This window comes from Aegilops tauschii, chromosome 4, assembly GCF_002575655.3.
Source record: "Aegilops tauschii subsp. strangulata cultivar AL8/78 chromosome 4, Aet v6.0, whole genome shotgun sequence".
NCBI lineage: Eukaryota > Viridiplantae > Streptophyta > Magnoliopsida > Poales > Poaceae > Aegilops > Aegilops tauschii.
In genome coordinates, this window is record NC_053038.3 from 11,196,826 (window position 1) to 11,213,711 (window position 16,886).

Sequence of the window (16,886 nt, forward strand, 5' to 3'; positions counted from 1 at the left end):
AATATGGTTGCGCTCCGTGCCCTACTAGCGCGGCCTGCCTGACTATGGCGATGTGCGGTCTCCTGGTTCCCGGGGCCACGAAAAGCTCCCGGTTAATTACTCCCGTGGGTTGCTCCGCGAGATACCTCCGATTAAGTCGTGTGGTCGTCTTCATCGTCTTCGCTTCGCGTTCTCCATGCATGATGATGATGCTGTGTGTGTGGTGTGGGCGGCGGCAAATCCCATGTCCTCGTCTGTACACGTGCCACTAAAAACATGGCTTTGTGCCAGCCATGTCCGCCCTCGCCGTCGCCCCTTGTCGGTCTTGACATCGTTGATACAGTCGACGTTGACGTTGTATGGGTCCTGCTCTGCTCGGACTTCTTCACAATGTAGCGACTTCGTCGGGGTACGCAAGGGGATCGCCTCGCGGGGGTATTCTTATGGAGACCGGCGTCGGTGTAAAACCAACGCTTGCTCATATTGGCAATGCCGGGGTGGTTGGCACCTCGTCTCGGCTGGACGCCATGTTTACGGCGGTCCTCCAAGACAAGGGCACCACCTCACGGGGCCATCGGGAGTTAGTGTTGGTGAAGTCACGTCGCCTCCTCGCCATCACGCCTCGTCTTCATGGGCTTTGTGTCACAAATAGCACCATGTAGTGGTAATGGTTGGTGAAACCACGTCATTGCGTAGCGCCATCTTCTTCGCATCGCAAGCTCCATGTTGTGGGCAGCACCGAGGGCGTGTGTCATCTTCATGGCTCCAGGTCGCGGGCTCGACCTTGACGAGGTAGACATTGGTGGTGTCCTCCTTGCGAGCTCCACGCCACGATCCTCCGCGGTACCGGGTTGATGTTGGCGATGGGCGTCGTCTTGGCGAGCCCCACGCCGCCATCCACCGCGGCACAGCAGCGGCATCCTTGCGAGCTCCACGCCTCCGTCCTCCATGGCACCGGCTTGGTGATATTGACGTTGGTGTCGTCTTGGCGAGCTCCGCGCCGCTCTCCACCGCGACACGGCGGCGCCATCATTGCGAGCCTCCACGCCTTTGTCCTCCATGCCACCGGCTTGATGAAGAAGAAGACGGGCGTCATCCTAGCGAGCTCCGTCTCACCTTCCTCCGCGGCACACGGCGGAATCCCTGCGAGCTCCATGCCTTCGGGCTCCAGCTTGACGAAGTAGACGTCGGCGGCATCCTCAACGGGCGCCACACCTCCGCCCTCCATGGCACCAGGTTGATGATGTTGACAGTGGCGTCATCTTGGCGAACTCCGTGGCGCCATCCACCGCGGCACGGCGGCGGCATCCTCTCGAGCCTCCACGCCTTCGTCCTCCATGGCGCCGGCTTGATGAAGTTGACACTGGTGTCGTCTTGGCGAACTCCGTGACGCCATCCACCGCGGCACGGCGGCGGTATCCTCCGAGCCTCCACGCCATCGTCCTCCATGGCGCCGGCTTGATGAAGTTGACACTGGCGTCGTCTTGGCGAACTCCGCGCCGCGATCCACTGCGGCACGGCGGCAGCATCCTCCGCGGCACACGGCGGAATCCTTGCGAGCTCCGCGCCTCCGGGGCTTCAGCTTGACGAAGTAGACGTCGTCGGCCTCATCACCAAGGGTGGCCACCACAAAGGAGGCCAACGGGCTGCGCGCCGGCAGCCCCATCGACACGCCATCATCTTTCATGCCTTGGTGAAGTCCGGGAGTAGCCTCGTCGTCTTGGTTAGCTTGATGAAGATGATGATAACGCCAACGAGGTGCTGCATGATCGCGAGCTCCACCGCGCCACCATGTGCTGTGCATGCATGCAATAATAAAGGATGAAGGAGTGATTAGATGATAACTTTACCGTTTGGGAAGATCGATATGGTGTTCATGTTGCTGTCGAGGCGTCTGCTTCGCTGCGTGAGTTCCGGTCGCTGGATGTTTCTGCGTGCCGTGGATGTTGGTGTCCTTGCCCTGGGTTCCCTTGCTCTTGTATTTATAGGCTGGGAGGGCCGGGGTCTAATGGAGGGCCGACACACAGCTTGGCCCACAAGGTTTTCTTTCTTAATTCTTCTTGACGCACAAGCCTACTCCAAGTATGGAAAATAAGCTGATACGGTCATGTATATGCCTTTGAATGATGATCTTCTCCTCTCTTTCCAATTTAAAGCTTGCCGATTGTTTGCACTCTTTCCCGTTCTTGCATTGCGCCTCGTCCCCGGTTGACCGACTGGTTGATCTCATGAGCCTGCAAAATAAAACCAAAAAGGAAATGTACCTGATTGAGAGTAAAGTCCAGTATTTACTTGCCAATTCTCAGGCTCGTACGAGTGCGTGTCAGGCCAAATCTCAACATCATACGTGTATGAGTGCATCTTACACCCAATGCCAAGTTGGCAACACATGGATACATTCCATATACATAGTACACTTCTGATTGCCGGTATTCGGATATGTACGCGCAAGCTTGCCGTCCGGTATACGAGTATAAATACATACACACCAACGTACTCTTGACACTTCATGCATGTACATGAAAATAGCAAGGGCTTGTGACGTGCATGACTCTCCCTTTCTCTCCTTTTCTTTTCTCTTACGTATTTGGGTACGTACATGCGCGTGCTTGCCGGCCGCAGATACCGAATACGTACACGCAGTGTGTATGTACGAACTCCATGCAAAGTGTTGCCACCTGCGTGTGTATTGAATGTACGTATGCATGTAACAATACCGGGCCAATTGACTAGCCGGCCATTAGCCCATTAACCATTACTTTGGGCCAGGAGTACTTCACACGTACGAGCACATGCAATATAGGTGCGTACATATATAGGCACTTCTTGCTCCATGTGTACAGCTAAATATCATTGGTTCAAGTCACCATTTAGACAACTTTTATTTTTGCATTATCCTCCCTCCTTATTTTCATACTCTTCGTAGTGCAAAAAATCTCATCGAACACATGTATTTTTCTTTTTCTCGCGGGGAATTTCCCTTTCATGGCCCTCATAAGTCTACATTGTCTAACTGTGTGATTTTCTTTTACATATATGGTTTGTCGACATTAATATTATGCAATCAAACATACTATAATCATGCACGCACTTCAAACATTATGAATTTATGATACATAGAAATATCACCGGATTGGAAAACATCTTAAATAATATACTAGTGACCAGTGGACCATGTAACAATACCCTCCCTACTGGTGTCGCGCTCCAGGCAACTGCCACTGTTGCTGCCCAAACACCTCCTCTCTCATGCATGCTTCTTGAATGCCACTGCTGCCAGTTCCTATCGCCCTGGTGGTGGCTGCCCCCTGCCGCCAAACGGTGCCAGGGAGGCTCCTCTTGGTGGCATCGGAACGATATCGCCCTGGCAACAGAGCAATGGCAAGAGGAAGGAGATGATGGAGCCTGTGCTGCCATTGGGGTCTCGAGGACGTAAGGAGGGTTAAAATCACCAAGAAGGGAGCCTGACGAAGATCTCAAAGCTAATGCATGCAATCTCCGCACGCTCAAGGGCTACTGATGGGGCCATGAGCCGGGGGTGGCTGACCAAGCTAGACCAAGCGAAGAAATGGGTCGGCGACCCGGGCCCAAACAACAGGAGGAACCGACCTTATCATGACCTACTCTCTATGGCAAGGGCGGCAACGGCGTCGATTGCATCGGTCATCCTGTAAACCCTAGACCTCCCTGGTTATATATTAAAGGGAGGTCTGGGTACCCTCTAAGGCTTCCAATCTTAGGTCAACACACTCTCGGTAGCGATCTCATATACCATTGTAATCCTCTGCACGAAATATCCCCTCGCCATGAATAACAAGAAGTAGGATGTAGGCCATTACTCTTCGGAGGCTCGAAACTGGGTAACCTGTTTGAGCAGACTCCGTCCTGGTACTTCCGACCTCGTCATGAACCCTACCGAGGGATCTGACGGTATTTCACTTTGTCAAGGATGCCATTTCTCATCTTGTTTGCACCTGGTACACACAAAAGACGATGGACTATATGAAAAGATTTGAATTACTTAGGGCCTCAACTCAATCTTTAGGGCCACAAAAGGATGTTTCTAGTTGTGGTTTTCCATTCCACTTAAGGCGTTTCAGTTGATGTTGCTTATCAATTTGTCTGGTCGTAGTAGCTTCAGAGTGGTTGAATGTCCTCTTAGCATGTACGAATGTGATCGACAACATTCCTAGGGGTACTATGGAATAGGAGCGCAACTCAGAAGTTGTTAAATTTCAAAAATTTATCGAGTGCATTAACACAATCTATGTTTTACATGTTACGAAATTTCAAGTGCAAAGTCTTTTTTTATTAGAAACATGGAGCTTAATGTGGATGCAAGCAGGCAAAGTACACCACATGCACACTAATATCGCATGAACTGAAGACTGAAGTTGTGGAATTTCAAGGTTGACGAAATCATCGCATGCACCTCTTCTTGTGGAATTTCAAGATTGACGAAATCATCGCATGCACCTCACTATCAATGAGACACATGACATCATATCTGAGGTTTGTGCTCGACGGCCTGGGTGTACATGCCACCGGACCCAGCTCCTGAGTGACACCCATTGTATGGCACTCACTCTCACTCTTATCTAACCGCCTAGTATACCGGAACCTTCCTTGAGGGGGTGTGTGCCACATAGGTTGCTCATCCAAGGAGGGGGTAGGGTCAAAGAAGACTTCATCATGAAAAGAGGATCATCATGACCAGCTATGGGAGTGATCCGTCAATCATAAATTTGAAAGAGCCATCTACTCTGAAGTGGGTGGGACAAGCCAAGCTGCGAGCTAGCATCCGAGGCAATGACACAACTCACTTGGTCACAGGACGAAATCTCATTTGGACTTGAATATTGCCAAGAGACTCGACCGGTAGTCTTTCCCTCATCATGACCGCCACGATAAACAACGACAACGGCAAGATCGTACTAACTGATGGAGAATTCTCCTCTATTATTCCTAGGAGCTATCATACGAAAAATCCAGTCTCCGCTTCCAAGCCTAATACTCAAGCCACAAGTGACTGCAATCTACGCATGACCTTCGGAGAAGGAGGTAACTTCAACCTCATCGACGCTCAGATAGCATATGACGCTATCTTGGGATGACAAGCACTGTGGATTTCTCAACCGCAGTGCACCATCCTTAGTGCCTCGAGATGTCAAGGCAAAAGGGCATAGCCTCCGTTAAGGGATGCACATTGGTGTCATAAGGCACAATGTAGACACTAGTACGAGCATACGAGGTACCTCTAACTCCATGGTGGGGCTCATGCTACTCGAGCTTCATAAACCAAGACAAAGAGTGCTTCCCCGATTCTCGACCATCTGAGCGGGCCCAGCCCCATGTAAAGGCTGACATGGGAGGCCAGAAAAGCGATATATTTTCTATGGCTCCGGTTAGGATTATCACGGCTCAACACATCCTTTTCCATACAATAGTTCAACCCAACCGAAGACAATCGTGCCACTACATTGACACTTTATGAATACATGTAATCCTTAAATTATGGTGCTCCCCATTGATATCTCGGTTTGTCACCCTCGGGATTGCTAGTTGAGAGTATGATAGGTTCATGCAACTTACCGATACAATCCAAACACATAAATATCATGACAACATAAATGATTCAGATATATGAGGTCTTATTGCTCGGGCCCTTCTAATAGTCATTGAGCTTAACAAAGTCATAAAAGTACTAGATCAAGTACGATCCAATTCCCATCCACCCAATGTGGTTACATCAGATTACTCACAATTGTACGGGGAAACACGATAGCAATGATGGAGAATGGATTGGTGAAGTTGACAATGGTCGAATCTCCTCTCTCGAGGCGGAGTCAGCCTCTAGACAACCCTCCTGGACGAAGATCAAAGAAGGCGTTGGCTCTCTGGGTCAAGGAAAAAATATAGGAAAAAATATTTTCAAAAGTTTTAGGCTAGGATGAAGATATAGCCGAAAGGGTGTTGGGAGGCATCATGATTTTTGTAGTTTTGATGCCCTATTGGTATATAAAGTTGCATGTTTTTGTTTTGTATCTTTTCGGACTAGCATAGGCCAGTTTTTCGGTATTTGTGACTGTGATTCTTGAATCCTCTGGATTCGACAAATGAAATAAAAATATGTTGATGGAGTACATGTGGAGGATAAGATACCCACTAGAGGAGAGCATGGCGATAAAATTTGTTTTGATTCTGTAGGTACTCCCTCCATCCCAAAATATAAGAGAAAGGTGTGGTAGCTCCCGTGTGTCCCTACACCCTCATGAACAGTCAATTCAAAAAAATAGAAAACCAAGTAAAAAATTGAATTTTTTCGACATCAAATATACTCATACAATTAGATGCTTGCAAATTTTCGTCGAGAAATAGCATCTGGTGAGCCCTAAAATGAGAAAAAAAATATTGCTCAAAAGTGCTCAAAACTTTGAGGAATGTTTTTTCTTCTTCTGTAGAGCTCCTCAAATGTTTTTTCTCCATGAAATCTTGTAAGCACCTACAAAGTTTGAGCATACTTGATTTCACAAAATTTGAGATTGTTTTATTTTGTTTTCTAGTTTTTCAAATTTATTGTTCATAAGGGTGTAGGGACAGCCTCAGTAGCGGACCTAGCCCATTGGGCCAGGGTGTGCCAACAGTGCAACTGTACATATAAATTTATTTTCTTTTTTATCATTTGGTATAAAGGCTATTTCCCTATTTCAGGGTGGGCCGTGGCCCACCATGTCCACCTCTACCTCCGCCACTAGACAGTCGGGAGCTAAAAAACCACTCTCGAAATATAATGCATATTTAATTTGTCCTAAGTTTAATGAAAGCCCCTTTCATGCAAAACAAAACAATTATGAAGTTTGACCAATTATATGGAAGAATATATGAGCATTTAAAACCAATCGACATTGATTCAGTATCAACGATTTGATTCTTTTTTTCCAGGTGAATACAATATAATGTATTATACTAGTAATGATTATTTGATTGACTAGGACAATGCATATGCGTTGCAACGGGATAAAAATATTCTAGTGATTTATATGACCATATTAATGCAATGGTGTAAAGAAATATTTATCAAACCATGTCCGTGATTCTTTTAGTACTTTATAGTTAAATAAGAAGTCCGGTAAGTAAATTAAAATGAACTTGGTTCAGAAGATAAATAAATTAAGGTGATTGATTATGATACGGGTAAGGTTGGACAAAGAGGTGATGGGAATAAAAGTGAAACATGAAATCTTACAGTATTTTTAAAGTAATATAAAAAATATAATAGAGATAAACATATATAGATATAGATATAGATATAATATAGATATAGAGATATGCTAGAAGTGGAAATAATGTGCTCAAAATGCATGCACCAAATAGCTACTCCGATTATGGATATGGGTTGACGTGGAAGGCACCGAAACCGACCACAACGTACGGCACGTGTGGCATGCATGCTACAGTATAAAAGGAAAGTGACGCATAACATTAACACTCCCGGCTCACCCATAATCAAACTTGATATAAACCTCCGCCGCTGCCTGGCCAGTGGTCTGGTCACTCTCTTACGGCGGGGCTTGGGTCAAGCATAGGAAGGGAGGCCTGCCAGCGACGAAGCCATGGCCATGTTCGCGATGGAGAGCGTCATGCTGCCGGCGAGCATGGTGCTGGTGCAGCTCTTCTCCATCTTGCTAGTGCTTCTCTCCAAGCTCGCCCTCAACACCGGCATGCGGCCCTTCGTCCTCCTCGCCTACCGGAACCTCATCGGCGCCGCCGCCGTCGCGCCCCTCACCTTCGTCTTCGAGAGGTTTGTTCGTGCGCGCACACCATCGACGCCCCTCTTTAATTTGGTTCTCTAGCTAATTCTTAGAGGTAATAAACGGTTCTGTCACGCACAAAAGCAATAACATAACTTGTTTGTTCTCTCCATTATTTTCTTCTTCGGTCGGCTAGTTTTGTTTGTAGAATAATTATTAGTTTCCTTTCTCAAAAAGAAAAATAAAAATTAATTTCCAATCGCGCAATTAATGGATGAACATTATAAGACATAAGAGACACTGGCCATCGGAGAGAGCACCACTAAAATTTTCTGATAATAAGACCTGCTACAATGCTTGCATAGTTCGCTAGCTGCATGATCGCCATGACACAACAATGTGTATGTAAGACGGCGTGATCCACTTATCTACCCTTCAGCATAGAAAGCCAGACAATTAGCTCTGTGGCCCAGGGATTGTAGCCTATGTCCTGAAAAAGAAAAAGGGAAAGTAAAATAAGAACAATTTACTCCAAGTTACTACTACTTCAGTTCTTTAAAGTTGACTTTGGTCTGCAAAAACGAAAAAACCCCACCCCACATGTATCATAACTTATTTTTCTAAGAGAGCCAGATATCTTAACCAAAAAGACGATATTGCTTACGACGGTGGTTATCTGTCAGTTCCTGGCATGCATAATCCTTGACTGAAAACAAAGATAAATACCAAACACACAGTCGGATGCGGTAAGCGAAGATGTTCTAGTTTGCACCAATGCTTGACGCCTTGTCATTTCAATACACCATTTTCCGCTCAACGTTCCCAGTGATTACTTGCTGGCAGTGCCGTTGCTAATTTGTCATTTCCTGACTGACATCACCTTATCTCGCAGGAAAAAAGCCAAAATCCCAAACCTCATAGAGTGGGGCTGGATTTCCATGAATGCCACATCCGGGTTAGCACAATCTGCCAACTTACTCACTACGCTACTTTTTTTAGTAAGGTCGGTGTGAGCAGGCACGTTGAGGACACGAGGCATGCAGATGGCGACGTTGTACACTCAAACATGCCACTCGTGCGTACTGTCCGCCCAAGATACACTTTGGACTCTATTCCCTTGACCATTTTTCTGCTGACATACACAGGGTTATCCTGGCGATGGGGCTGTACTACTATGGACTGCGCGGCACCAACGCCACCTACTCCGTCGTCTTCCTCAACCTCATCCCCATCGTCACCTCCGTGGTCGCCATCCTACTCCGGTACTCGTCCTGACATGCATGAACAAATCTTCACGTGCGCAACGTGACAGTAATTAGCTACGTAGCATCATTGACGAGCTCCCCCGGCCTCTCTGGTTCTCCAGGGCAGAGAAGCTGGTATTCAGGAAGTGGCATGGAAAGATGAAGCTCTTGGGCATCGTGGCCTGCGCCGGGGGAACAATGGTGGTTAGCCTGTACAAGGGCAAGATGCTGCACCATCCTTGGCCGACCCACCTGCTGAGGTCCCATACTCAGGCGGCCGCAGCTCCGGCAGCTCACCACAACATGGTCATCGGCACGTTGTTCCTTTGCGGTAGTTGCCTCGGATATGCCTTCTGGTTCATCATACAGGTGCCATACTGACCTTGGAATAATCTGGCAATAGTACATTTTGGCAATTGCTTCACTTCAACATTTGCAATTGCTTCACCTCAACATTTTTGCAATTGCATCTACAGGTTAAGCTTGCCAAGGTATTCCCATCTAGGTACTGGGTGGCGACGCTGACGTGTCTGTCGGGAAGCCTGCAAGCATTCGTCATCGGCATCCTGATCGACCCTCACACGTCCGCATGGAGGCTCAAGTGGGACCTGCAGCTCCTAACCGTTGTCTACTCGGTAAGACGTTGGCTTCCTGTCTGTCATCTCTCGTACGTCTCACAAACATGAAATCATGTCGATGCTTAATTTGTGTTTCACTTCCAAGGGGGTGTTCAACACCGGTGTTGCATTGGTCCTCATGTCGTGGGCGGTGAAGCGTCGTGGGCCCATCTACCCCTCCATGTTTAATTCCCTCGCGATGGTAGCGACGGTGATCATGGACTCGACACTGCTTGGCACCAGCATCTTCTTAGGCAGGTGAGCTAGCCTCTCGACCAGGAGGATAAACCTTATCAGTTTAGTCAGTCCATATATGTATGTCAAATCTCAGCTCCCATGATATCATCAACAGCATGATTGGGACGGTGCTGGTCATTGTGGGGCTATACGCATTTCTGTGGGGGAAAGGGAAGGAGCTGCGGGAAGCTATGTCGCTAACGAAGAACGCCGGTGAGAATGAAGACCCTAGAGATGGTGATGAGCATGGTGAGCCAGTGTTGGAGGTGCGTCGTCGCGGCGATGAAATAGCATAGGGTGTGTTCATCCTGACCAAAGGTGGTGTAAATGTGCGGTCATTTACATTAGAACTATCGAGACTATGGATTAAGATTTGGACATCTTCAGAATTCAACATCCTGTATTTGTTCAATGAGCATTTAATCCATTATCATGTTTCCATTTTATTTATCTTTGTTTTTTTTTTGCGGGGAATTTCAGCCCTCGTCAGTCTATATTGTCTAATTGTGTGATTTTCTTTTACATACTCCCTCCATTCCACAATGTAGTCCATATTAGGTTTTTAGGAAGTCAAGCATGTCTATGTTTGACCATGTTTGTTGAAGAAAATATTGACATCCAAAATTCAAATTTAGTATCACTAGAATCATCATGAAGTGTACTTCTGTATTTGATTTATTTAGTATTTTATAGCCCGGTGGTTTATTCTATAATCTTGGTCAATCATAGAAATGTTTGACTTTTGCAAAATTAAGTACGCACTACATTATGGAATGAAGGGAGTATGTGGTTTGTCGACATTAATATTATACAATCAAACGTAATATGATCATATACACACTTCAAACATTATGAATTTATGATACATAGAAATATCACTGGAATGGAAAACATCTTAAATAATGGACTAGTGACCAGTGGGCCATTACGTAACAACAACCCCCCCCCCCTTCCTCCGGTGCCGCGCCCCGGACAACTGTCACCACCGCCGCCGCCCAAACACCTCCACTCTCATGCTTCTTGAATGCCGCTGCCCCCGGTTCCTATCGCCGTGTAGTGGTGGTGGCCCCCTGCCGCCAAACGGTGCCGACGGAGGCTCCTCTTGGTGGCATCGGCAGTTGTCTGGGTAGGCTAGGGGCAACGATGGCGCTCGCCGGTGCGGGCAAGCTGGAGGGTGGCGTCAGGGGCGCAGCGGCGGGTTTGATGCAGCGCGCCGGCGGTTTTTCCCTGGCGATGTTGCATAGAGGGCGCGGGTCTAGGGTCCTTTCAGCACGGCCTGACTTGTGCCGGGATGGGCGAGGACGTTGGAGGCGGTGGACCAAAAGGACGATGGTGGCGATGTGGAAGGGCGCGAGGACGATCGCGACGGCGGCAACGAGAGAAAGGGAGAAAGAAATTTTTGGGGATAAGGTATGAGCGGTTGCGGGTGGATAAGGCGATACCATGCAGTGGCGGGTGGCGTGTAATGCCCACCACAACTAACTTCAAGTGGCGGGTGGTACTAAGCGCCCGCTACAGCTAATTTGAAGTGGCGGGATGCACTAAGCGCCCGCCACAACTAAGTATTTGAGCCACGACATAGGATTAATACACACCATCCAAAGCATTTGAACTTCAAACTTTTTATATGATTGATACACAATATCCAGAGCCCTATGCTCAAATTTGGCCACTTTTCGGGTTGATCCGCTATTTTCGAGGCATTAGCTGATTTTCCGGGCACTCGAAAGGAAACGCTCTTCAGATGGAAATAGCGTCCAAATGAGCTCCGTAAGGGATAAAACTTGACATGGTGTCTTCATTGGACCCATGTAGGATGTGATAAAAATTTGAGAGAGTTAAGATAAAAACTTGATGCACCTGGTGGACAAACCAAACACTCTTCACCGAAGTGTCATGGTTTCAAACGGAAAACCACAACTTGCCACGCTGAAGCCATTTTTAAAAATTATTTGAAATTCAAACTTTTTTATGATTTATGAACACCATCCAAAGCCCCATCCTCAAATTTGGTCATTTTTTGAGTTGGTCTGCTATTTTCGAGGCATTAACTGATTTTCCGACCACTAAAAAGTGCAAAAAGCTTTGAGCGTGCAAACAGGATCGAAAAGGGATCAAACATGAGATGGTATCTTTGTAATACCCCTATATGGCGTGGTAAAAAATTGACAACATTACTATAAAAACTTGATGCACTTCATGTACAAACTAAACACTCTCCCATGAAGTGTCGGGGTTTGGAACGAAACCCGGGCTACTCCATTTATTTAAATCATTTGGACTTCATACATTTTACGTTAGTACGTAATACACACCATCCAAAGCCCATGCTCAAATTTGATACGCCGAGTACTATTCTAGGTTTAGTAAATATGATTTTCTGAGGATTTTTTTGGACCTAAGATATGTGTGGCGGGCGGCTCATATAGCCCGCCACTGCTAACTCTTTGGAAATTTTGATTTTTTTTGTACCGTTTGCCTAAATATTGATGTGGACGGCATAAGTTTCGCCCGCCACTGTTGCGAGACAAACTAGTGGCGGGCATTCCTGACGTGCCCGCCACTGCTTGCTTTCATCACGCGAACAAATTTGGAAGAGTTCATGAGTGACGGGTCACTAATTTGGCTCGTCACTGCTGTCGCAATTTCACTGGCGGGCAGTTAATTTTACCTGCCACTTGTACTTTTCCAAAAAAACAGTGGCGGGTGCCTGACTGCGCTCGCCACTAATTTGAGGCCATCTATAAGCCTTTTCCCAATAGTGCAATGGTGATTTCCAATCATAAGTTTGAATTAATCTTGATATAACTTAAGGTACTTTCTACGATTGTGCAGTCAGTGCGGCGAAGGACCTACATGCAATTGTACTTAAGGAGGAGAGGCATCCGTCGAAAAGTGCGATAATGACCTATGCAAGAGTGTCGTTAGAGAGATGGAGCGGTAGTTGAATGACGCATATGATGGACCTGCATGCAGGGGCGTAAAGGGTGGTGCGACATAAATCTTTCCTGAAGGCTTCTACTATGGCATCAGTGATGGAAAGAAGCTGCGAGAGCGACAATTTTCCAAGCATGAATGGCCGGTGTGTTTCTGATGATGGGATAAAATCACTGAAAAAAATAGCGCGCTATAGCGTCGCTAATAGCACGCTATAGCGTATTGAGAATTGCCTCGCTAAATATATCGATATACAATGTCTCGCTAATAGCACGCTATAGCACGATATAGCACGCTAATAGCATATTTTGAGGTCGCCGCTATTTTGCTGTAGCGCGCTATTTTTTTCATTGGATAAAATGGATGGCGGATTTCTTTTGGTGGATGGTGATACGTCTTCATCGTATCTACTTTTCTTAACGTTTTTGCTCTTGTTTTGGACTCTAATTTGCATAATTCGAATGAAACTAACCCGAACTGACGTTTTTTCAGCAGAACTACTATAGTGTTGTTTTTTGTACCGTAATACAAGTTTTCGGAATTGGACGTAACTTTTTGGAGAATTATTTTGGAATATATAAAAATTACTGAAACCAAGACCCACTGGAGGGGGGCCAGTTGTCCACTAGGCACCAGGGCGCGCTACACCCCTCAGGCGCGCCCTGGTGGGTAGTGGGGTCCATGAGGCTCCGCTGACCCTAATTCCAACGCTATAAAATCCTTTTTTTGGAGAAAAAATAGGAAAGGAAGTTTCATCGCGTTTTATGATACGGAGCCGCCGTCACCTCCTGTTCTTCATCGGGAGGCCAAATCTGGAGCCCGTTCGGGGCTCCGGAGAGGGGAATCTTTGGTCTTCGTCATCACCAACCATCCCCCATCACCAATTTCATGATGGTCACCGCCGGGAGTGAGTAATTCCTTCGTTGGCTTGCTGGACGGTGATGGATCGGATGAGATTCATCATGTAATCCAGTTAGTTTTGTTAGGGTTTGATCCCTAGTATCCACTATGTTCTGAGATTGATGTTGCTATAACTTTGCTATGCTTAATGCTTGTCACTAGGGCCCGAGTGCCATGATTTCAGATCTGGACCGTTTATGTTTTCACCATTATATCTATGTTCTTGATCCGATCTTGCAAGTTATATGCACCTGTTACGAGTTATGATCCGTAAACCCCAAAGTGACAATAATTGGGATACTTTCTGGTGATGACCATAGTTTGAGGAGTTCATGTATTCACTATGTATTAATGCTTTGTTCTGGTTCTCTATTAAAAGGAGGCCTTAATATCCCTTAGTTTCCTTATGGACCCCGCTGCCAAGGGAGGGTAGGACAAAAGATTTCATGCAAGTTCTTTTCCATAAGCATGTATGACTATTTATGGAATACATGCCTACATCATATTGGCGAATGGGAGCTAGTTCTGTGTCGCCCTAGGTTATGACTGTTATATGATGAATATCATCCAACGAAATCACCGATCCAATGCCTACGAGCTTTTCACATATTGCTCTTGCTAAGTTACTATTGCTACTACTACTGTTTCTATCGCTATCAAACTATCATACTACTGTGCTACTGATCACTTTGCTGCAGATATTTAATCTCTAGGTGTGGTTGAATCGACAACTCAATTGCTAATACTTGCAAATATTCTTTGGCTCCCCTTGTGATGAATCAACAAATTTGGGTTGAATACTCTACCCTCGAAAACTGTTGCGATCCCCTATACTTGTGGGTCATCAAGACCGTTTTCTGGCGCCGTTGCCGGGGAGAATAGCTATATTTGTTGAGTCACTTGGGACTTATATCTATTTATCACTATGAAGAATCTTAAGGATGACATAACCAAGATCGTTCCCTCAAAGACGAGGGGAGGTAAGGAACTATTATCTAGCTCTACACCTTCTGTTTTGAGTAAACTTGCAACACCACCACATGCTATTAATCCTGATATGTCGCAAGTAATTGATGATGCTACTTCTGCTATGAATGGTGCTTATGATGATTTTGGTACTCTGCTTGATAAGACTATGCCACTGGGTGAATTTCTTGATGAACAAATTGCTAAATCTAAAGATATCGAGAATGCTGAAACTGAAGAAACTACTAAAATTGATGAAGTCTTTGAAACTGAGAATTATGAACACCTATTAGACCTAGCTCTCCTAGATATGAATTGCCTGATATAACTGAGGGTTATGTTATGGATGGAGAGGTAGCTAGAGACTTTCTTGCTTGTAAATATAGAGACGATCTTAAGAAATTATTATGCAAGTTGAAAGAAAAAAGTTTGAATGCTATAATGAAATGTGATCCTAAGTTTGCTACTTCACCTATCTTTGTTACTGATGAGGATTATGAATTCTCTGTCGACCCAGAGTTAATTACTTTGGTTGAATCTGATCCTTTCCATGGCTATGAAACTGAAACTGTTGTGGCACATCTTACTAAATTAAATGATATAGCCACCCTATTTGCTCATGAGGAAAAAATTTGTTATTACTATATCCTTAAGTTATTTCCGCTCTCATTAAAGGGTGATGCTAAGATATGGTACAATACTCTTGCTCCTTGTTATGTGCGTAGTCCCCAGGATATGATTTATTATTTCTCTGAAATATATTTTCCTGCTCATAAGAAACAAGCTGCATTACAGGAAATGTTTAACTTTGTGAAAATTGAAGAAGAGAGTCTCCCACAAGCTTGCAGGAGGCTTCTCCAATTACTTAATGCTTTGCCTGATCATCCTCTCAAGAAAAATGAACTACTGTACATCTTTTATAATGGACTAACCGAGGCTTCTAGGAACTTCCTAGATAGTTGTGATGGTTGTGTTTTCAGGGAATGAACTGTTGAACAAGCTAAGGAGTTATTGAATAATATATTGAAGAATTATGATGATTGGACACTTCCTGAACCACTGCCTAAACCCACTGTGAAGAAGAGGGGTATTTTATTTCTCAGTCCTGAAGATAGGCAAGAGGCAAAGAAATGCATGAAGGAAAAAGGTATTAAAGCTGAAGATGTTAAGAATTTACCACCTATTGAAGAAATACACGGTCTTGACACACCACCACGGGTGGTGGAGATAAATTCTCTTTTAAAGTTTGATGAAGGTGATATCCCTTACAATAAACATCCCAGTCAATGCTTATATGAATTTGACAATTACATTATGAAGCAAGATCATTTCAATGCCTATGTTATGAAATAGTTAAAACAAAATTCTGATATAACTGCTTGCTTAAGTGACTTGTTATTTAGAATCACTAATGATATTAGAGGGGTAGGAAAACATGCTCCTATGGTTCAAACTCAGTTAGAACAAGTTGCTAAATCTCAAAGTGAGTTACTCAATGAAATGAATAATTATATGAATGATCATGCTGTTAGAGTAATGACTAGAGGAGGCACAATGACTCAGGAGCCACTTTATCCTAAAGGTCACCCTAAAAGAACTAAACAATATTCTCACAGAATTAATACTGATGCACCTAGTCCTTCTAAAAAGAAAAAGAAGAAGAAAATTGATAGGACTTTGAATACCTCTAGTGAACCTGAAACAGAAAAACCTTCTGACGATAGTGATGTTTCTATTTCTAAAAATTCACCTAGTGATAATGAAAATGACAATGATGATGTTCATAAAGATGCTCAACCAGACAACGAAAAAGAACTAGATAATGATGTTGAAATAGAACCTGTTGTTGATCTTTATAACCCACCTCCTAAAAATAAATGTTATGATAAAAGAGACTTTGTTGCTAGAAAACATGGTAAAGAAAGAAAACCATGGGTTCAGAAACCCATGCCCTTTCTACCTAAACCATCTAAGAGAAAGGATGATGAAGAATTTGAATGCTTTGCTGAAATGCTTAGGCCAGACTTTTTACGTACTCGTTTGACTGATATTTTAAAGATGGCCCCTTATGCTAAATATACGAAAGGCATTGTCACTAATAAAAGGAAAATACCTGAAGCTGAAATCTCCACCATGCTTGCTAACTATTCTTTTAAGGATGGAGTACCTAAGAAACTAGGAGATCCAGGAATACCAACTATACCATGTACCATCAAAAGAAGTTATGTCAAAACTGATTTATGTGATTTAGGAGC

The 16,886-nt window shown here is 45.0% G+C and overlaps 1 protein-coding gene across 2 annotated transcripts; it reads left to right on the forward strand.

The window, feature by feature from the left end:
• Positions 1-7,478: 7,478 nt before the first annotated feature.
• LOC109764103 (WAT1-related protein At5g64700-like) lies at positions 7,479-10,274 on the forward strand. 2 transcript variants are annotated; one of them, XM_040386152.3, is made up of 7 exons: positions 7,479-7,780; positions 8,623-8,733; positions 8,876-8,992; positions 9,097-9,343; positions 9,451-9,609; positions 9,698-9,849; positions 9,944-10,274. In XM_040386152.3, the coding sequence occupies exons 1-7, from the start codon at positions 7,593-7,595 to the stop codon at positions 10,122-10,124; spliced, it is 1,155 nt and encodes a 384-aa protein (XP_040242086.1). In that variant the 5' UTR covers positions 7,479-7,592; the 3' UTR covers positions 10,125-10,274. The 2 variants fall into 2 exon arrangements, with proteins under 2 accessions (XP_040242086.1, XP_020178569.1); XM_020322980.4 differs by having other exon boundaries at positions 8,623-8,685.
• The last annotated feature ends 6,612 nt before the right edge of the window (positions 10,275-16,886 follow it).

Bases quoted from the DNA above. Each gene is read 5' to 3' on its own strand.
- LOC109764103 (XM_040386152.3), top strand. From the start codon at position 7,593: ATGGCCATGTTCGCGATGGAGAGCGTCATGCTGCCGGCGAGCATGGTG. The intron at 9,610-9,697 runs GTAAGACGTTGG...TTCACTTCCAAG, and splicing joins TCCTAACCGTTGTCTACTCG to GGGGTGTTCAACACCGGTGT. The intron at 9,850-9,943 runs GTGAGCTAGCCT...TATCATCAACAG, and splicing joins ACCAGCATCTTCTTAGGCAG to CATGATTGGGACGGTGCTGG.